The sequence below is a fragment of the Ooceraea biroi genome, chromosome 2 (genome assembly GCF_003672135.1).
Source record: "Ooceraea biroi isolate clonal line C1 chromosome 2, Obir_v5.4, whole genome shotgun sequence".
NCBI lineage: Eukaryota > Metazoa > Arthropoda > Insecta > Hymenoptera > Formicidae > Ooceraea > Ooceraea biroi.
In genome coordinates, this window is record NC_039507.1 from 5,839,278 (window position 1) to 5,863,416 (window position 24,139).

At 35.3% G+C, this 24,139-nt stretch overlaps 1 protein-coding gene across 3 annotated transcripts in view; it reads right to left on the bottom strand.

The window, feature by feature from the left end:
• LOC105275393 overlaps nt 1-24,139 on the bottom strand; it is a 232,522-nt gene that overhangs the window by 17,829 nt on the left and 190,554 nt on the right. For all 3 annotated transcript variants that reach the window (XM_026967788.1, XM_026967789.1, XM_026967790.1), the window contains 2 exons: nt 10,854-11,022; nt 8,416-8,570 (listed from right to left, as the gene is read on the bottom strand). In XM_026967788.1, coding sequence (XP_026823589.1) covers nt 8,416-8,570; nt 10,854-11,022 — 324 coding nt within the window. The remainder of the gene's footprint in view (nt 1-8,415; nt 8,571-10,853; nt 11,023-24,139) is intronic.

Genomic DNA, 24,139 nt, shown 5'->3' on the forward strand with positions numbered 1-24,139 from the left:
CACGAGAGCCACGTTCCGAAAGACCTTCGTCTCTATTACTTCACCTTACCCCGAGATTGGGTTATTCTTAGTCTTCGGCGGTCCTCTCTTGCAGTGGCAAAGAAATACATCAATCGTTAAACGTCCTTCACGTTCGTCTGGACAAACCGAGAAAAAAAATCCGCGTTTTTCACTCGAACCTTTTTATTCTCCTTTCTCAGTAATTCGATATTACTGTTTCTGATATCCATATGAAGAGATGAGAAATATCTTAACATACATTTTTAATCAAATACTTTAAATATGATTTATCAAATTACATTTATATATTAAAAGATAATAATTAAAAATTAAGAATACTGTTAAGTTTTCATGTGCGATAGCAATCTAATTACTTATTCCTTCCTCTCAATGTTCTCAATGACCGTGTACCGATTGATTTCCAGTAACGTCTAATAATACATTGAAATTATTAATTCAAGATCGGGTCGAATGAACGTGCGACAAGAAGGTGGCCGCCGCGCGATCGTAATCTATGCCTTCCATGAAATTACATCAGAATCGATTAATCAAGGTGGCGTTTTACCGCGGCCGCGGAATTAAAGTCGCGGTAGAATGTAACGGAGGCTCCGTGTAATTGGCTTAAGGACATTCGGCTTGGAAATTCAGGCCCCGAGAGCGCACCTTAATGACCCAAACATTGCGCGGTTCTAAGTTGATTAGCGGCGGAGGCATTCGGGGCTGGGTGGCATTTTAATTGGTCCCGCCTAACCTTCGCCCTCGTGCTCGTCTCGTAGCTCACACCACCACCACCACCGCCACCCAGCCTAGACCAGACGCGAAAGAGAAATTACCGGATTACGTCACCAAGCCGCAGGGCACGGTTGTATCTTACCGCGAAACGATTTCTCACGTGGAGCCACGTTTCCAGAAATGGTCTGAGAGAACGTCGTGTGCCTTTAGCAGCTCGTGAAATAAGATTTCATCGGGAGGAGATCTCCAATCGATCCGCACTCTGTGCGTGTATGTGTGTTCTCACGGGCGCTTATTTGGATAAACGTCTAGCGATAAGAAGCGATCGATTCGCTTCTACCGATCAATTCCAGAATTTCCATAAGTGACATAGCGGATATCCCGAGTACGAATCTGCTTGAGAGGAAGTCGCGCGCGCGTTTCTCATTTTGAAAATATTCATGAAAAATATTTATAAACGACCTTTGTCGGAGCTTGCTACGGGATGTAACGTTTATGTTTTGCATTATTTTCGTTGGGAACTCAAACTCCATAACATTGTAGTCAATAGCCCTACGGTTTATTGCATCCTTTGTTCCTTCAAAGAAAATAATAGCAAGCGAAATTGGCGGTTTACTAAAAGCACAATTTTACTATAAAGATAACAAATAGCGGAATCTGCGATCTAAAAATAATACTTTGTGTTATGGGTTCAAAATATCGCCACATATTGCAAATTAAACAGATCAGGTTGATGAAAAACAATCTTATCCGTACGTATTAGTTTTACTTAATAGATTATATACGTATATGTATACGTATAGATACACATGATTTATTCGATTCGTATTGCCCAATTCAACAAACTGAATTACGTTCTGATGGTCGATCAAAACAAAACCATTAAAACGTCGTTTAGTTAAAAAGTTTAACGAGGTAACTGCATTTCTCCTTTTGCCACTCAGCCGGCTGGATATATTAAAATCATTTTATGGAAAATAAAGTAGAGTTTTTACAATATCACAACGCAACTTTAATTATAACAATTTCGATTATATAAATTGTATACTTTATGCAATTCCATAATCCTGTTGTACGTTATAAATATATCGCGAAAGATTATTTTCCGGTCAATAGCAAATATTTAAACAGTGAGTTACGATCCTGGAAGCATATAGAATATAATAATTTCACATCCATGATGGTCCTTGGCCATTATCATATTTTTCAAAAAACAGTTTCCCGTATTATATAAACAGTTATTCGTACCATTATGTTATCTGCAAAATTATTTACAAGCAATATCAAAATTATTTCGAAATGTATAAAAAGTTTTAATACATTTATGTTCAAACATAAAATATTGTGTTTAATTTATCTCGATATTAAATATATTAATCTTGATACTGTAAGAGAATGTGTAATAGGATTAAATTTCTAAGTAGGTCAAGACTGTACTCATGACTTATTACACGCTTAAATCAATTTTGTAGCCTCATTTTCGCAGCGTGATGTATGCTTGTGCAATTACATTGAAGTATTTAACTCACTAATCTTAGTTATGCGTCAAATTGCTCGAATACGTTAATGACAGCGTAACTGGCGGGCTCAAATCGATCAATACCAGAATACGGAATCTCTGTAGCTGACATTGTGTTCCTAATACGTCACAATACCGTTTATCTCGTAGTTTGGCTATGTGAATCGCACATATGCCGCGAGTGAAGTAAATTCAGCTTCAAGACTTTATTTTTACAAATAAATTTTCGTAAATAATTTTAAGATAAATAGTAGCTTTATAATTAAGATACTATAAACGGCCACTTCCAAATACAAAACTTTTGCAAATAAATATAATACAAACATTCTTTTTAAATATACAATTACAATTTCATTATAAAGGAAAGAAATTTTGAAAATTGGAGAACGGTAATTATGCATTTATCACTGAAAAATCAGATATATTAACAAAGGAAACATTAAGTAATACTGAATTTTATTTTGTTAATGAATTATTGAAGCAAGAAAGTTACAGCAATTATAAAAACTACAATCTTCAAAATTGTATAAAAGTACTCGATACAAGAATGCACATAAAGGAAAAAAGTAAGTTAAAATCTTTTTACTAAAAGAAAACAATATATTGAAAAATGCATGGATGTTAGAGCCATGCATCAAAAACTCTGAAAAACTCATTATATTTATTTTATCGTCAATATATAACAGATGTTATATATCTATTTTAGCACAATTTTTCTTAGCGGGACACGGAGGGCCATAGAATTTGTATGAAATTTTTGTTTGATCAAATCTAATCCAACAAATCGAAAAAATGTTCCCTAAACACACTGTAGAAGTATAGAAATACTCATGAAAAATTTAGATTTCTCTCTGAATACGCGGAGTCTCCGTACTGAAAGGGCTGAGATCGTGCCGCGCGAAAAGCCCGCGGCGAAAGCCGACGTCACAGCGGCGAAATCGCGTCGCGACGCTATCGCGGCTACCCTCCCGTGCCGCAAAGTCGTCCGTCTTGCGCGCGAGTGCCTTATTATGCTCGTCCGAGGTTAACGCCGTTCTTATCCGCGCACGTGAGCCTCAGGTCAGGAAGCATTAGACGCGCTTTAGCAGACGTGAGCCCGTCGTCACCGCCGGCCGGAATAAAGCCCGCAAATGGACGAAAAAAGTGGTCGCGCGATAACGCGCGCTCCTTTCCCGTAGAGGTGTATTCACTACCCTCTCTGGCGCAACCACCCCTTCACACTCATCCAACCTCTCGGTGAGCCCACGGCTCACCCCATTTCCATGCCGCCGTCACATTAGGCTGCTGGCATTTCCATTTCCATGAAACGTGCATTCCGGTCGTCGGCATCGTCGTCCTTGCAGCCGTCGTCCGCACAATACTGCTAACAGCGGACGGCGACGCGACGTTGAATAAAGATTACGCCTATGCACAGTCAACGATGTTATTTAATCTTACACCCTCGTGCTTCCGTCATTCCCGCGATGGTCGCCGTTTCGTTAAAAAGCCGAGCTTCGTAGAAAAAAGAAGAAAAAAAATCCACGTGATAGCGACAGGTTGATAGCGACGTGGTACACGTTCGCACCTTCCGCGGTCGAATCGACGCCGGTAACCCGGAACATAAATTCGATGTTCCGCGAGATGTAGGGGTCTTCCGCTGAATTTATCGGTGACGTGAATCAAAACTGGGAAGCTGATATCTCCTATAAGTTTTGCACGCTTTAGAAAGTTCCCCGTTACTCTGGGAGCTCGCGTTTCATCAACTCGCTATCTCCAGTCTGGACGTCGTACATCACGTTAAAGAAATACGCATTTCACGAGGAACTTGTAATTATGATGGGAGCACCGAGGTAAAATTTTGTCCCAAATTTCTTTCGTAAAGTGTCGCTGATTAAATTCATTTCCGGAGATTAATACGGACGTAATCCGCGAGATTGACGCCGCACTATTGCGACAGCAACGAGTGCACTCGCGGGGAATGAAGCGGCGATGACACGGCCGGCGAAGATCAAAAGTGCGTCCCTGAGATTATGACGGGCGCACGAGAGATTAAGATTTCCTTGTGCCGGGTTTACTTTTGAGGAGAAGTGGCTTCGAGCCGAAGACGGGCTGTTGAAAGCAGCGCGCATTATGTCCGCGAGAAGATGGAAACGGGCGTTCCTTTCGTATCTCTCCTTATCTCCCATTCCCCTATCGGCATCTGTTCATCTCGGGAACGCGGATATCCCGACAAGAAAACATCGTTTCTTCCTTGTGAAGGAGAGGTCCACCCTTCCTTTCTTCCGCCGTATTGGCGAACGCGCGAGTTTTCGTCATGGACCATCGAGAAAGAAGCACAATACGCATTGTGCATTGTCGATGTATCAAAGATTTGCGCTGTCATGTATATAGCTGTCAGTCTACCTACATCAGAACGAACACGGCTTGTTCCGGGATCGTGCTCGCTTAATGTTAGTAAAAGTAACATCGATCCCGTCAGCCAGACATACAAAACTGTTTTTCCTGTGTTTTCTACAGCTGGATGTGAACCCTATTCTTCTCTCAATGACTTTGATCCTGTGACGATTTTTTAGCGAGATGCGCGTCGTTTTATGCACGCGCTGACGTGTATTCTCGGTTCACTTTCTCGTACTTTCATCCCGTCTTCTTATTTCTCCCATTTTATATCGAATGTTCTTTGATTTCTTTTACTGATGATAGAGACAATTCTTCTTTTTTACGGCATACTGTTTTGTCGCAAATGTACTTGTATTGCGCGTATCGTACTTCTTCTGGCAATTACGAGTCGAGAATTTAAAAAATCCAGGATTCCTATTTCTGAAAGAACTGAATTATGAATGATTTATAAAACGATATTTCATCGTAAACATATTTGTATTGTATATGGCTAAAAGCACGTAAGATCCATAGGTTGTTTATTCCCCTCCTGTTTTTCTTGCTCTCGACGTGATGCTGCTTTCTCGTATCACAAAGGCGCGTTCCAAAAATAATATTCCTAAGTTCCATTTCTATTAAAAGCTTTAGTCTTTTCATCAAAAATACTGCAAAAATCGTGTTACAATTTTTAGATTAGTGTGCGCTTTTATTGTAAATATTATCGTCGTATATTACATTTAATCAATTTTGCAAGTTCCGCTGTTTGTTTTCTCCGCTTTTATTTTTCTTGGCGATCACAACTAAAAAGCTTTAGGGATCAACGCACTTCTATTTTCTGTCGTAGAAACGAGCTGTAAGAAGACATTCTTCTTTTATATAAGACATATTTCCCAGATGCTATTACTGGATTTCTATCCTTACTGAAAGCTTTAGAGATTATCACTCTTTTATTTCGAAACTGAAATTCGATGAGAAACCTATTGTGTACATTTATCCTTACGGAATAGTCTTTTACTACAAGTACATTTCTATTACCTACGATCAAGATCTTCACTGATTACATAAAACTTGCTTTCGTTTTGACTAAACGCTTCTAGGAACTGCTCCATTCTGCTCAAAGCAGAAAAAGTATAGGTGCAATGTAGATCTTTCTTTGTGACATACTATTTTTAATTTTCATCTACACTAAAAGCTTCGGAGGTCAATATTGCTTTATACGTGTTCAAGCAGATGTTCAAACAGATATTCGACAATAACTCGATTAGATATTTCATCATTGAAGATAGAATCTCGTCATAGGTATATCGAAGACCATATGAGAGAATATAGAATATACAGATAGACAGGCAGACAGACAAAGCTTTATTTATAGAGCGCTCTGGGATAGCATAAAAAAAGATACTACATAAAAAAGATATGATAGTACAAAAACAGTAACAAAAAAATAATATGTACAAAAAAAGAATAATGTAGAAAAAAAGAATATGTACAATATTTATTATAGAAAAGTATATAAAAAACAGTATGTAACAAATGTACAAAAAAAGAGACTATGTACTCTACAGAAATATTAGAAATCGATTAGAGAGAGACAGACCGTATACAGAATATATACTATGTATAAAAAAATACATAAAAAGTGGCAACAATAGATATACGCAAAGCGAAGATCGAAGAAAAATCGAGTTTTGTTCCCCATGATAGAATTGTTGTATAAGATTATCTGTCCATCTTTCCCGCACATTTTCACACGCGATTAGACAACCAGGAATAAGAGCAATCGAGCGCGCGATCCGGACGATAAATGCGACGTCGAGCCGCGCTCGAGTCGTCGAATGGATAATGTCGCGGGAGAACACGGCCTCTCGTTCTCGCCGGGTTTCACGCCGAGTTTTTGGTACATCTGCTAAGCGCATTACGAGATATAAAGGGGAGTTTCCCGTCTTACCGATGCTCGCCGGAAAAGACGTACGCGCTCTGCGAAGAATTCTTCATTGCTTTTGCGTCTCAGCCGCATTACACGTCGCAGAGCTGCAACGCCAGATTTATACGATTAGCAGCTTGTTTTATAACATATCGCCATTGATACACGCGAATAGTTTCTCCTGTCTCTTGAGATTTTCATCGAACATTTTTCCGGATAAATGCAACTTTTCCTTTATTTATATAATATGTTATTATAGCTAATATTATGTCAACATATCTATACATATTATTTTCGCTAAATGCGCGTCTTATTTTTTATTTCTAATAATTCTTAATGTTAGACCTGGTAAACACCACGAAATGCAAAAATATTGATTGCGAGGAAATATTACAGAAATTTTTCCACCACGCGCGTTTTTCCCATCAAACTCGGTTTTTATTAAAATTGAGAAATCAGAGAGAAGTTACCCGTATGAAGTATATCGATAAATAAAAAATTCGTTCCTGTTTCCGGAAGCGGGGCGGAACGCTCAAGTTCACTCGGCTGAAATTTGTCGGCAGTAAAGATCGTGGAAACGGTGGTTCCTCGGTGGCGGGACCACGTGATAAAACGCACACAATATTTCCCTATCACGCGGTCGGCCGGGATAAATTAAACGTCCTCGCAAATTTTCGGGAATGCCGGCATAAGGTCGCGCGAATATAATGAAGAGCTACAGCGACATTAACATTCTACCGTTCCCGGAGGGAAAGGGGGTTGGTTGTAATGTCGCGCGCTTTTCTCGCGCAGTTGCTACGTGCTGTATCCGGAAATAGCGTCGAGCGAAAAACACGCTCGCGCGGCTCAACCGTGAGCGATCACCGTGCGAATCCCTGGCGATTTATATCTCGTTCCGTATTCCCGTCGACCCTTACGACGAGCAACTCTTCCATTCAACTTTGGTAAGTAACCACCGGGTTTGTCGTAAAAGAGCTCACTCTGCTCGCTTTGTTGCATCGCCGCGAAAAGTATGAAGCAACAAGGATACTTGCGCGATTAAACTTGGTCGTCAGGACGCGCTTGAAAGAGAATGGCTCATTTTGTTTTTTGCTTGAAGTCTCAACTACTTGTGAGGGAATGTATAAAACAAAAGACTGTTTCGTTTACTATGGTTTCTGTTAAAAATAATATTTAAAAAATTATTTAAAATAATTTAGTTTGTAAAAGAAAGCTGCGAGAGCTAATAAAATTTATCAAAACTACGATACGATATTATACATAATAAACGCATGAGAAGTTAAAAATTTCATGTTGATCATTATAATAAACTGTAGTGCTTTGTCTACGTGTTATTTTGATTATGCTAAAAATATTCATTCAAATGGTCAATAAAGGATAAGAGCAAAGAACGTATTTTTCTGTACACTCTGTTCCACATGTATAAATCTTTAGCATGCATTACGCAACATTTACTAAAGTATTTATGTACATTTCCCATTCAATCCTCTCCACAGTCAGTCACTCTTAAGAGCCAAAGTGACTTCGATTTCCGGCAAAGCTTGACGTACTTCGCCTTTAGTCATCCCTTTGAGCTCAGGGTACACACACACAGACGATTTTGCGCTCCAATCGCGGAGCGGAACGAAAATCGTTGAGCGCAGGGTTCGGAGAAACGGGTCTAAGATGAAAAGAGAATGACATCCGACCGTGACGGATCCAAGTTCGAAAATTGTTAATCCATAGCGCGCATACTGACTCGAAGTCTCACTAAAGGAGACTATAGCAGAGAACTTCGTTCCACTTTGACAAGTAACGACTAACGTGTCAGCGGATAACCTTCCCTTCCGCCGGAAGGGTGAGCGGTAAAAGCTATAACGATGGTACACGGGAGGTACGTACTCACCATTGAGGACATGGACCGCGACGATGGTCTTGGCTTTGCCGGGCACCATGCAGCTATAGTTCCCGGCATGCCTCGGGCTAGCTCTCTCCACAATGAGGGTACTGACAATCACGAGGACCTCCTTGCCCGCTGAGATCTCTGTCGTCCTGTTCTCGCTGGAAACGAGATCGAGCCGTGAGTTTCTGTCCGGCTCGCATACCGCGTTGACACACGAGTGGATTTTGGGGTGTACGTACGGGATATTTCCATTGTTTCGTTAAGAATTCTTTGACTGAATCGATATTTTCATAGCACAAATTTGAATAAGTCGATTTCATAGCACAGGTTTAATTGGGATCTTATTATTAAAAATTGAAATGTTTTACTGCAGATATTATTTTTTTATATAACTTCTGTTGCACATGATGTCTTTCGACAAATTTCGAAAATCAGTTATGAAATTAAAGTTATACTGAATATTGATTTTTCGATATTGATTTAATAATTAATAATTTTCTTCTTAAAGTGGTATATATGCTTTTACTTAAGTTTAATATTATAAAATGAAGATTAAGATTTCACACAACAAATATTTGATATTTAAAATTTAAATTTCGATAAATACTAGACTATAATACGAAAACTGAACCTACAAATCTGCAAATGAAAAGAAGAATGCGCAACACTCTGTACATTCACGCTATCGACAAAAAAGACAGAGGAGTAGAAGTGATTTCATTCAGTGTGCACGTAGGATGTTCGAGGAATTGTAGTCCGCTACGTGTGAATTTCGACCAGGTATTCCCTGCTGATTTAATTAAGACGCTCGTTTAAAACTGAACATTGCATTTATTGCAACTTTGTACATTATTGGAATTTCGTATTAATAGATGACATACTTTTTGGAATATTGGAAAAGTGCATAAAACTTATTCATATGTAAATAAGTAATTTGCAAAATTTAAAAGTATTATTTTACAAGCTATTGTTTTGTTATAAAAATATCATAAAGAATTTAAATCAAGGTTTATTGCATAAAGTTTATAATGACAGCAATATATGTATAACAAAATAATTGATTATTTGTGAATATTTTGTTATATATATATATATAAAATAAAATAATTGAAATTTATTTACACAAGTATAAATAAATAAGAGAAAGTTAACGAATTTCTGAGAAAATTTCATGTAAATAATATAAAAAGCTAAAGTAGAAATCTTTTTTAAAATTTGGTATCGAGTACTATTATAATAAACCTGTACCGTTTCTCTCCACACTGTTCTTCGTAAATTTTAAACCAAGGAGCTATCGATATGGAGTGTTTATAGAGTACGCAAGGATGTTCGTTTCTACGTGGAGGAAAAATTGTGGAACTGTAAAATAAAATACGACTATGTTTTGCATCGAGCGTTGGAAGCATTGCAATATTCGCCTATATTTCAAGCATGCGTTTTAACACTCTGCGTTTTTAGTAGAAAAGTTGTAAAGGTTATTTATTTTAATATATGAATAACAATTTTTCGATAATAAATATTAGAAAATTCCATTAAAAGAGAAGACTATGTTCATGGATGTAATTCATCTTACATTTACATTTTTAGATTCACGCATCAAAATTGTGATGAAAAATGGACGTACAGTAAAATCTTTATATATATACATATGTAAATGTATAAGATTTTTATGTATTCGTACTATCGTTCGGAAAGCGGAGAGCGGAAAATCGAAGAAACTGTAAGAGGAGGAGAAGCCTTCGCTCCTTTCGGGAATGTAGATTTCAAGCAAACCTCGAGGCACTTACGTATTCCAGCTTTGTCGGGATCCGATAATTTAATTAAAAACCTGCTTTACGCTAGAACTGCTGTAAAATCATTCTGGTAAAGTTGCTTCTTTCCGTTCCTTTCCGAGACTCACGCGAAGTTTCGTGCCTCTTTAAATCAAGAAATTTACAATAATGTCATCAATTTTCACTCCTCGTTAACAACGTATTTCGTGCATTGGATCAATTAGAATTAAGGATAATTAGATCAAATAGATCTAAAGCATTGCCTATGAAAAACTAAATTCTGAGAAATTCTTAAATTTAATCCTTCCGTGGTTTCTAGTACGCTTCCATAGTTTTAGTATCTACTATGCACAATTTTTCAACCAGCAGATATAAAAAATTCATAACATCCTTGCGCAATCTGCTTGCATTTGGCGCTATAGGTATAGGACGTGAAAGGGTAAGCGTAAAGTGCTGTTTATGCACGAATAATGCAAGCAGTGGCACAAGGAATGGGGGTGAAGTGGAGAGTGTAGGATTTGCAGATAGAACGTTCAGAGAGATACAGCGATGGTAAATGTGCTAGCGGGTGATCTTGGAGAAACGGTGAGACGACTTATCGAGCCGATCGCGTCCAAATCGGAAACAGACGGTCGCAATACGCGACAATAGTTCGCTCCGAGCACTCACCTAACATCCTCAGTGAGCGTTTCGTCTCCCCGGGTCCAAACGACAGACTCGTTGAGCGACTCGAGCACGTCTCTCGCCTCGCACCTGAGCCTGAGAATGCTGCCTGCCTTCAGATGCCTCTCCTTCGAAACTATACGCCCGGAATCGTCGCTGATAGTTAGAGCTGGCGCTGCAACATAGTAGAGAATACGCGTTCATGTTCGCATTATCTTGGATTCTTCGGATTTTTCTATGTGAGACTGCTTATGCGAGCAGTAATACGAGGCAATTTTAATTTATATTTGAATAAAATATTTGTGTAATAAAAGCATAAAATTCCACTTAAAATCGATCAAGTTATTCTAACATAGTTATTCTTATGTGAAAAAGAGCCAGAATAAATTTAAATAAATTTATTATTTGATTAATTATTCTATTCCTCGCTTCTTCCCATTCAATTATCTGTTATTCTATTATCTCCTATATTTCATTAAACAATTAATATCGATCTCGATATTGAAAGACAGAATTGCAATTGAAAACATAACTTGTTACAATGTTCATGTCAACGAATATGTTCAAGGAAGAAAACGGTCTTGCAACTGCTCTTTTCGCAAAACCTATTTATCCAAAAAATAAAAAAGATATAGAACATTCTACCTTTGGAATAGCCTATTTCCTTTTCAAGCAAAACGCATCAACGCGACTATATCGTATCATCCATATCGATGAAACCTGTCAGCAGAAAGGTCTCTCTCTCTCTCTATTTATCTCTTTATTGCACCGGACGTTCGTTCACACACGAGTTTTCGAGCGCGAGAATCGTGAACGGACTGTTCGTGACCAGATGCGTAAACGCGTCTAGGAAATACGTGTATCGCTCCGGTTTTCCTCTCCACTCCACGGAAGATCCGCACGTTCGCGAGAATAGAGTCTCGCAAGCGAAAGAATCGCGAGCGAGCCCGTTGTTAAAATTCAGTACAACCGCCCAACAGCGATTCTCAAGTCGGCTGCTATGCAAATTTGATGATACCACTTGCTCTATACCTCCCCTCGTGCTTTCTCTAAGCGTTTTTGTCCCATCTACATGTTATCGGTCCTTGTAAGTTACATGCTATACACGGCAATTGATGGCATTATATGATGCCAGATTTATGATAGCACAATAGGACTTCACGATCGATTCCATATTCTGGAGGAAAAAATAATGACTCAATAATATAAGAATTTAATACTTCCAGAATATGGCACGACGTTAGAACATAAAATTTATTTAAAATTCTAAAAGATTTCTTATTTCAACCATATAAAACTTTTAGAATACATATTTTTGTATTTTTGTTTCTTCGTTTATTATTCATAATATGTGCATTTTATTTTATTATTTATAATATATGTATATATATTATTTAATTTAATTTTAATTTTATTTTATTTTGTCAAATTTTCAAATTAAATTAATTTATTTTATTTTAATTAAATTTATATTTTTTTAGTACAACAAAAATATTCTTATCATGTTACCAGGATCAGTACTTTCACATCTTAAAACGATTTTACTTCCCATTTCAATATAAAAATTCTTAAAACAAATTACGAGCTTCTATCATGTATAAAATTATATTAAAAGTTGTAAAATTAAAGATAAAATCCTTATTTTAGAATATAAAGTACATATTAAGTACATATTCTTACTTACATAAATCAGCGTCCAAGATTAACTATCTAATATTTATAATAAATAATAAATAATAAAGATGATAAAATAATAAATGAAAATGGTTTAAGTACAAAACAAGAAATTGTTTTAAGTAAAAACAAATCTTATGTATCTTTATTAATTCAAAAAATCTGAAAATTTTGCCTATTTTCAATATGTAAACATGTTGTATTATTCACATAAAAATTTTTAATTAAAACAAGTGATGATGCAAATGTAGATAAATAAATAAAAAATATGTATAATAGATGGAACAAAAAATATTATTAATAAAAAATATTAAAAATAAATAAAATGTTCTAAAACCTGTAAATTGGAGAAGGATATAATTTAATGCAATCATGTTTGTTAAGTAAATACTAGTTACAGCCAGAGGCTTTCAACGCGCTTGCTGAAACACAATTCCTTGATTAATATCTGTGATATTCTGGAATGGCAACACGGCAAAACCACTTAGGGTGAAATAAAGCTGTCAAGCAGGAGACTCAGGTCAATACAAGAGTGCTTTTGTGTCAGTAAAAGCGAGATTTCGAAAGATAAGAGACTTAATGGAATGTGCTTTAATCGTCTGATGCACTTTGGAGTCAAATTAACTTTATATACTGATTGTGAACATGATTTTCTCATCACGCATGTAATCCTAGAGTTACTCTCAAATGTTTATTGAATCTGCTATTTAAATAACAACAACATAAACAGTCTCATTCTTAAATAATTTTTCTCTGTAAAAGTTATAAAAATTCGGTTTATTAAATATGTATTATAAATAAAAGGTTAAAAATTTCCGTAGTTTTAGGATTAAAAATAGCTTATTGTAACAAAATCATCTCTCGTTTTCCTCTTTCTATAAACATTTTATAACTATCGAAAGATTTTCATAATTTGTAGCAAAAACTGAATACCATTAAATCACGAATCAAATATACACGCATACATAATTCATGAAATTTACACCATGAAAAATTCATGAAAACTCATGAAATATACCGGGTTCTCAATCAAAAGACGTCAAGATTTACGAACTGATAATGACGAACCTATCTTGAGAAAATATATCGTCGTAAAACGACATTTGACGAATAATGGGTATACTCAGCGCGAACATTACTGAAAGACATGATAGGTGTCCTCGCATAATAAGATACATAAATGGATCACTTAAATGGGCGGGACGGGCAATTCATCATGCTACGCGCACTTACCAAAACTACGGCTGATTGATCGCGATGTATTGCGGATATATAATTATTGCAGATGCGACTAATGATGAATTTGTCGACATTTTAGTCACGGTTCGTCTGAGAGATGCAGCGATGTAAGTATCAGTAAAACCTAAATGATCAATATTTATAATGAACGTGTTTAACGAAAGTATAATAAATAGCTTTTTGATCTCTTAATGCATAATCTTATATGAGCAAACCGGACCTGCATTGAAAACAAATTATTGTAAGAAGCGAAAAATAACTAGGAGACTGCCTTAGATTTGAACTCGAACTCTCCGGGATCCCTGATTCACACGCCTAGGTCTTAGGCTGTACTACAGCCAATACTCCTACTGTTGTGATCAACTTGTTTTCATTCCGATCCTCTATACGACCTGTCAGTCTCGACTATCTTTCCAGATCTTACATTATCGTAAAAATGTCACTTCCCATTTAACTCGGCAATCACAGATCGCATGAGTACGAGGACATTCAACGTTCCTTCCGAGTACCACGATATCCGTAATAATCAAGTAATTGCGTTTCGATTCGTGCCCTGCATCCAATACTCAGATCCAATTTTCGAGCTGCCGATTAAATGCTCGCATATAGTGCGTCCAAGATCCGGCCCGGCCGGGACGAAGGCTGTCATTTCCACTCGCTGTTAAGTCGCGGAAACTATCGTTCGCGGCCAACCGTGCGGCTCCCTTTTTAAGCTGAAGTAATTACGTAACATCCGGCCGAGGTCGCCGACGTTTTCTAACTTGCTTGACGTTAGAAGCTCTACTACGAGATATCGACAGGTTGGGAGCGCGCGAGCTGTCGGGCGAATCTCCCGCGTCCCGATGAGAACAGACGCCGCGGAATTCGATGGAGAATTTAATCCAGCCCGAACGAAATCGAGGGAGAAGAAAGATTGAGAGAAAGAGAGAAAGAAGAGGAGGGAAGAGAGATCGGCAAAAGAACTACGTGCGCGTCCGTAATTTCTTTTGGCGGATCATTTTTTAAGCTCCTTTGGGACGAATAGTTAGAGAGGAAAGAGTGACGAACGCGCGGAGGTGGGCAATCGGTCGCTTGCGCCCCCCGGGAAAAACGCCGAAGTCGCAGAGAGAGAGAGAGAGAGAGAGAGAGAGAGAGAGAGAGAGGTTGCCCCGGAAGGGTAGTAATATTTAAATTGGATTCCGCGATTTTTCTCCGCGCGACTTCGATCTCTACCATCTCTATTCGAACTTCGTCACTTTTTTGTGCCCACGAGTTTACGCGCCGTTTATTAAAATCCCTCATGACAGCAGTAGAGCAGATTTCGAAGAGACATTGAGCAAAGTGCTTGAGAGAGAGAGAGAGAGAGAGAGAGAGAGAGAGAGAGAGAGAGAGAGAAAGTCCAAAAAATATCGAAAAGGCATCTAATAGACATCATAATCTGCTGGCCTTTAAATATATTTTATATTTATATTGCTTTAGATAGAAAAATTTAATTATTTTATAAATATGAGTCCTTATATTAAAACATAAAGGTCCATATTCTCAGCTCACTGTAATGACACGAGCGATCAACCGTCGTGCACGACGTATGCGAACGATGCGAATTGATTTATTACAATCAATTAAAAATTCTAGCAATAAGAGATCCGATCAGCTCGGCCACGTTGAAGGTACATATATGCGTGTATAGCGCGAAGCTATCGGAAGCGGCATCGATCAAAGCCATCCGCGGCGTCGCGGCTTCTAAAGCTGGGTATACACTAAGCGAACGAACGCCGAACGAACAGCGAACGCGAACGTTCGGACATTCGCGTTCATGTTCTGAAGTCGTTCGTTCTGTTTCTCAATTGTAGCGAACACCAGCATTCGGCCATATTCGGTGTTCGATGTATGTTTGGGACAAAAGTTTTACGTAGTAAACGTGCATAAAGGTTAATTATTACACTACATTCTAATTTTACATTATATATTGTTAGAAAAGATAAATTGTGTTATTTGAATAACACACACAGTTTAAAGTTGTACATTTCAAATTCTACACACAAATATCGCGGGCGAAGCCGTGACAGAGGATGCTAGTTTAATACACACACACACACACACACACACACACCACACACACACACACACACACACACACACACACACACACACACACACACACACACACACACACACAGAGTTTAAATATTTATTAAACATATACATGTATTTTTAAACTATATTTAATATTATTACAGTAATAACATTACTGAAAAATATAGGTTATTCAAATAACATAATTCATCTTGTAAATAATATAATTGTGTATATGTGTGTATACATCATACATACGTACGTACCTACATACACACATCTTTACACGTATATTTCTTTTTCTATATTTTAAATAAACAAAATAACTAAAAGTATAGCCAAATTGTCATCAGAGTTGTTTATTATTGGACAAGACCAATGTCTGACGATAGAATTATTATAGCAAGTGCTTGTTATGTTATAATGGCATATAATTTTGGAAAAATTAAAAAAAAAAGGACTAGAAGATGGTGTATGACACAGTTATACGAAAATCGTGTACAATATAGAGGAAGCAATTTACTAGGCGATTTAAAAGCAAACTATATAGGACAATTTCAAAATTTCTGTAGAATGTCTGCAGAAGATTTTGAACTATTATTAAATAGAATTGGACATAAAATTTCTAAACAGGATACAGTGTTTCGTCAATCAATTCCGATCCAAGAGAGATTTGCTATTACTCTTCGTTTTCTAGCAACAGGGGATTCTTACACAAGTTTTATGTATCTTTTTAAAGTGTCAAAACAATTAATTTCAAGAATTGTGCTTGAAGTGTGTGTTGCTATAATAGAAGCATTGCAGGAAATAATTCGGGTAAGTAAACAAAACATATATATACACATACACACTTTAATAACATATAACTGTATAATAGATATTCTTAAATTATTAATATATTTGTAGCAATTTAATATGCAAAATTATTTTTTTCGAAGTACTTATTACATCATACTGCTGAATAAGCACCAGTTTAAGAAAAACATTAAAATAATAAAATTGTAAAAAAATTAAGAATTAATTAATATTTTTTAAATCGTATTGTCATACAAATTTGATTCAGATATCTTTTTTTACTTAAAAATAAAAATTAATATTACATTGTTTTTGTTTATTAATTGGTGTAACGTCTTATTTGTTTATTTGCTGATAATCTTAAATTTTCTCAAATGAAATGTATTTAATATAAAATTTTCCATCGTCAACACTTAGATTTCTACTTTATCACAGTAGAAAATAGAAAACAGAAAACAGTCTTATAGAATAAATAAACTTAACGTCTCTTTATAACATTACCGCTTAAATGTTATATCACAGTAGTAGACAGTATTGAGCAACGTTATATACTTTGTTTTATATGTTTTATATTATGTTCTTATTACTAATTGTAAGTTATTGAATACATATTATGTACGGACCCACATGATCTGAGGATGATCTAAGTTGATGAAATTTCTGTCGAAACATGTTCCTGATAAATTTAGACAGGTGTATGTGTGTTCAATAACTTAGTAATAATAACATAATTAATTATATTAATTATTAAAATATATTTTTTCAAATATCTTAAATATTATTTGTATTGTTAACGATATACGTATTACCGTCTAAAGTGTGAATAGGCAAGACTGTTGCTGATTGTAATATTTGTGGTGATGCTGATGACGAAAGTGAAGAAATTGATAACAAATCATCATGGGAACTATTTGAAGAAGTAGACTGTGTTGATATTTTTGCAAAATGTTGAACATTTTCATATGTTTGCATATCAGCTTGAAACAGAATATTATTTATTTGATGTTCAACGTAACTTTGTGTTCTAGAATTATATTTACGATGTTTTCGTGCAACATAATCACCAAAAATATCACTATTATCCTTTTGCTTGTTAGTCTGTACAGTACTTTTTAAAATATTATATGCTTCAGACATCCGTGTTTCTTCAATAGAAATAGATCTTTTCTTTGATCGTGGTATGTTCAAGAATGTAGTTGTATTTCCCAAATTTTTATCTGTCTGTGTATTTAAATCTTTCTCTACATCCGTAGAGCTTGATGATTCTTCAGCTTGTACATCGTTATTATCACTACTCTGATTTTCTGTTAACTCATTAACTGATGATGACATTAATTGATTAACTGATTCATTTTCCTGCAATAAATAATTTTAAATTATTATATTTTTTTCAGATGCCTACTACAGCAGAACAATGGTTAGGTATTACACAACGATTCGAAGAAAATTGGAATTTTCCACATTGCCTAGGAGCAATCGATGGAAAACATTGTGTTTTGCAAGCTCCAATAAATAGCGGAAGTGATTATTACAACTACAAATCTACTTTTAGTATCGTTTTAATGGGAGTTGCAGATGCTGATTATTGTTTTATTTACGCTGATGTTGGCTGTCAGGGAAGGATTTCAGATGGAGGTGTTTTTAGAAATACTTCCTTTTATAAAAACTTACAACAAAATAAAATGGGAATTCCTGTTGAAGAATCACTTCCTGGAAGAACTATGAAAGTTCCTTATATTTTTGTAGCTGATGATGCATTTCCTTTAACAAATAATATTATGAAACCTTTCCCCGGTATACAAAAACAAGGAAGCAAAGAGAGAATCTTTAATTACAGATTATGCAGAGCACGACGTATTATTGAAAATACGTTTGGCATAATGTCAAGTATATTCAGAGTTCTTCGCAAGCCTATGCTCATAGAGCCAGAAAAAGCAACTGTTGTACTGTGTTGCATTTATTTACATAATTTCCTTCGCTAAAGTCAATCTTCTCGAAACATTTATGCGCCACCTGGAGCATTTGATACTACTATACAAGGGCATATAGTGGAAGGAACATGAAGAAACAATAGTGAACTATCATCATTTCTTCCATTATCTAGAGTAGCTAGAAGACCTCCACAAAATTGTCATACAATTAGAGAAGAATTTGCAAATTATTTTAAAACAGATATAGGAAGTATTCCATGGCAAGATAAATACAATTAATGAGTACTTCTATTCTAAAAATTCTATCTTTTAAATTCTATTTTTCAATATTTATTATTTTTTATTATAATGTATCAGGTTTATATATATATATATATATATATATATATGTATAACGAAAAATAAAAATTATATATAATACATTTACTTTACTAAATTTACTTTACTTACTATACTTAAATTTATTTTACTAAAAGAACAAAAGTTGCAGTTAAAAAATAACTAACTCATGCAACATTAACTAGATTAAGTTAAAAATTATTAACCTTTTAACTGTATTATGAACTTTTACTTTTTAAGTTAATTTTTAATTAGTTGCTATACTCAATCCTTAATATTTGATATTTCATATACATACTTACATGAACAATAGTTGTATTATAAGTTACTCGTGGTTGGAATTTATCCAAAAGAAATGACATGTGATTGAAAGCAAACCACGTAGATTTATAAATTTCGTCTCTACCACTTCCTGATTTTGTTACACATTTCATTCTCTCTCTTCTGAAAGAAGATAGTAAAGAATCTATCTTTTTCTTTATTTCCGATACCTATCAAACAATACGTACGATGTATTAGAATAAAAAGAAGTTTGATTATAGATTATATATGTATAAATAAAACAGATTAAGATAAGAATAATTAACTTGTTAGTAATATTTTTTCAAGACTTTTTCTTAAAATTTACATTTATATATTATGTATTATTATCAAATCCACCTTACTTGACACTTAAATTCCTTTGCTATTTCTTCCCAAGCAGTATTTTTCTTTAATTTATTGTGATAAGATGTGTGTTTCGGATTCCACAATAACTCATACTCTTTATAACTTGTTATTAATTTTAAAGTTTCCTCTTCGGTCCATTCCATTGTAGTATTATACTCTTCTTTATCAAAGTCAATAAAATCAGTAAATCGGCACTTACGATTACGATACGGTTACTTTTTTTAAGATGCTTCGGACTGGAGTTAACGCGTCTTCAACTCCTACGATACGATTACGGTACAGAAAAGGTTATGACAAAACAGCAGCGAACAGTAGCGAACAGTATGTGAGCGTCCACATCGCGCACGAATTGTCTTTGATGTACCGCCTCATGAACGAATCGAGCCGAACGCGAATCGAACGTTCCATTCGCATTCGCTTTAGCGTATATATCTGCTAAATGATAACAACGAACGTTCGCGTTCGCTGTTCGTTCGGCGTTCGTTCGCTAAGTGTATACCCAGCTTAAGGCTCGCCGCCGTTTTCGTCGGTCCGCGGTTTCTAAGGCTCACCGTTGCTATCGTCAGTTCGCGGACTCTTTGGATCCAAACGAGCCAATAAGGAATCGGTTTCGGGCATGGTGGCGGGGCTCGGATCGCTAACGCGAGCTCGGTAGTCCGCCAGTCTTGATGCGATAGTCCTGCAGAACGCGTTGACGTGGTCGAGCAATCGAGATACGACATTAGCGCAGTAATCGAGACACGTTACGTACCGACTCAGGGTCGAACATCCCCCTAGGCGTCGTCGAGTACGCGCATAGGCATAAAGTCACAAGCCTTATAAAGGTGTACGCGTTTGTGAGTGGCCCATTGTCACGCAAAATAAATACAGTTAACAAAAAGACGAAACCGTAGTGAGTGAATCATTCGTACCCACGTTGCTGACATAACATTCACTTTTATCAATAAATGCGCGTATGTATTTCTGATATTCTATAATATATGTAACGTGAACTATATACTAAATGCCCCCATTAACATAAAAGTGAGCTGAGAATATGGACCAAAGAGACGAACATTTCATGAACCCTTCCTGATATAAGAGTAATCAATAATTGAATGAAATTTTAAATGATTGTTACGGAATTAAAACTGATACTAAATTCGCAGTTTTCGACAAGCTAATTGCCTTGATGTATGAAAACAACAAAAAATGTCTGTTACGCAGCTGTTGTTTATTTCAATCAAATAAAATAAAAATTTCCATTTTCCAAATGCAGCTGCGGTGTATCGAAAAAAAGAAATGAATGGCACGAATGAAAGATTGGGACATTAAAACATTGCGGCCACATGTTAAACCGTCCTATGAATGCCATATGGGTTACATTAGTAATTCCGGCACAGTCAGTCTTCATCCGGGCCTTCGTGATTAAATCCACTGATCCATTAAACAGAATTGATTTTGCCGGGTTGATCGCACACCTGGTGCATGTACGAGCGCAACTCTTTTTCCACGTTTGTTGTGTCCGTGTGTCTGGCGAGGTGGAAATTATGAAATACCGTGTCTCTCAAACGTCGTTTAATATCTTTCGGGTTTTGTCAAATATTTCATTAGCAATTTTTTTCAATGCTTGCGAGCAAATAATTCTCGCACAATCGAATGCATCCACTAAATGAAATATCAAAACACACTTTTCTATGTTATAATTATAATTAAATTCATAAAGTTACTATATCATGCATGTTACATAAAATATCGTGAATTGTATTCTGTTTTCTAAAATTATTTTTTCTTTTTACCAGCATTCAATTAAATAATAATTATCCAGATTATCTATTTGTTGGAACTAAATTCTGAAAAGGACAATAATTTTATTCTTGCATGAAATATATGCAGAAAATATATGAATTAAACCTTTAATAAAATCAAACTTGATTGTATATAAATAAAACATAAATATTTATCTGTATTATTAATATAAAATATATTATATTAATATATTTATAATGCGTATTCCCAGAGTTATTATAAAATAAATAAATCTTACAACACCATTAGTCAAATTGTTTGTATTGTTTCATATCGAACATTACAAAATTTATATCTGTGTCGACATCGTATTTATTTAATTAAAAAATCAGCAATACACAATCAGAGAAAACTCTACGGAAATAAACTAAACAATATAAAAATTTTTATTTCTGTGGAAAACGTTTTTATAGCAACTATGAATAACCGATATTCGTTGTGCAAATCATGTTATCTATCATAAAATATCGAATGATACTAAAAAAAAGGATAGCATGTACTCGTAAAAGATTTTCTCGCAACAACCGATCACTTTTAATAAACGGTTTAATAAATCGCTTGACACGAAGACACGTGTCGAAAAATATCACCATGGCTTTCACGATATAACAAATGAAGGCAGATGAATGCCAGTTCAATCTTAATATTAATCATGTCGATGATCGATGGACACTCAACATGATGTATCTACCTCTTCGTGATTGATCGTTCATTTTAGAAACATTTTGGCATATCAACTATGCCAAACAGTTTCATAAAACATAAGATTTGGTAAGCGTCTGATTATGGGTATATAAATTTTCAGATGACATCAATGAATCGTCAATGTAAAAAATATTTCGTGAAATTCGTCTCAATTCAAATTGATTCAAAATTATCTAAATAAAGAATAAGTTTTAATATTGATATGTATTAATAAATTTATTCAGTTTGTGAAAATCTTGTAATTTTCGATAATGATAAATTCCATAATCATGTCACACGTAAAATGTTCATACAAAAGCGTCAATAAATAAAAATAATACGACGAAACGGGAATTATAACAGCTTAGTCGTATTTAACGTCGTATTTAACGAAAAGTAGAAAGTTTGGTACAAGTACAAACGTTCAAGTCAAGTTTAGTCAAATTCGATGTAATGTCTGTATTATGCAAAAAGAGAACAAACAAATATTCTCATAGCTGAAATCAACGGCGGCCAACGAGGCGGAAGTTGCCATTTTTGCGCCACATTCCGATGATTGCCTCTCGTGATCGGCTCTCGTTCGCGACATCTTCGTTCTCTTTGAAATTAACCGTTCAAACACGACTCGTATTAAAATGCAGCCTGGCGAGGAGCAATCGTTCCGTGAGTACTCCTCCGACTGTGTTCGCTATATCTCGATTAAATTTCGTCCCCATTCAAACGATCGCAAAGTGGAATTCCTCTTTCCCCCGTGATACCTTATTCCGATTCCCTCCGCCAATCTACCGACGATAGAAGATTATGTTAAGAGATTATTTAAAGGATAATAGAACCTCAATAATAAAAATTGAAAAGACGAAGTATTCTGCTAAAAATACCTTCATTACCTTGTTACAAAAAATTGTATAGATTTACTTTCACAAAAACCGACATCTTATCGAACTTAAAACTTTTATAGAAACTGATTTTCTGTTTATTAAAAAATACATAAATATGATGCTAGAAGATTAAAACAAAAGAATATTCAAACAATGATTAATATCTCTAAGATAAAAATACTCTTGTGATTCAAATTAAGTTATTTTGTTGTAATTTTGAAAGTTTAAAAAGCGTGAACCTAATAAACTTAGGTTATCAGTAACAATATTTAAACCAGTACTTATAACTAAAATATGGGATAACACTGGCTACGCGAAAATGAAAGTTTTATAAAATAACCCAATTTAATTAAATTTAATAATGCGAAATGCAAAGATCAAAAGTGTTTCCAAATTCTAATTTAATAGCAACATTATGCGGAATTTACATAATTCATACATTTTTATTATCCATTTATAAATTTATCGATAATAAAGTAAATATCACTACGTTTATTTACGACAGCTGCCACTTGCTGATTTTTCAACCCTCATGATATTTGTATTTACGCGATAAATAAGCTCGAGAAGAATGTAATAGTCTACTGTATCCGTCTTTGTATTTACTTAATAAGTCCTTAATAAGAGGTATTTTGCGCGTCGCAAAACCTCGTATTCGCAGTCGTAGTTTATTTAGCCAGCTGTAAAAACAGATCACATTCTCCTGCTAAAACTAACTCGCGTAAAAGCTTATTCACACTGCACTACTCTTCCAAGTTCACCTTCTAAGTCGACTAACAAGCATCCCAAGTCAAATCTCCGTTTCGTTATTATCTTAAACAAACGAGGTGTTTGTTTAACAGTAAACATGTAGTCTAGGCAGAAATAGGAAGCGCTCTTAATAAATTACAGTAAATTACAGTAAATCATACTAGGTAACAATTCACATATTAAAAACTGCTATAATATAAAACTACTATACATTCCAAGTGTCTCATTATTATAATTATATTTTCAATTTAATATATTTAGAAAGTTTATGGTATTTTTTAATCATCCAATGTGGACAAATGGATCTACCACACTTACACAATTTCTCACGTCTGCCTAGCTGACCTCACCATTTGACCAAAACTTAACGAATAAATTATATAATGCGAATAATTATAATAATGCGCTACTTATGCGCTCTGCAAATTCGTAAGAAAAAACTTTTGCGCTCATTTAGTTTAGCCAAAAAAATTTTTTTTATCGAGGGGCT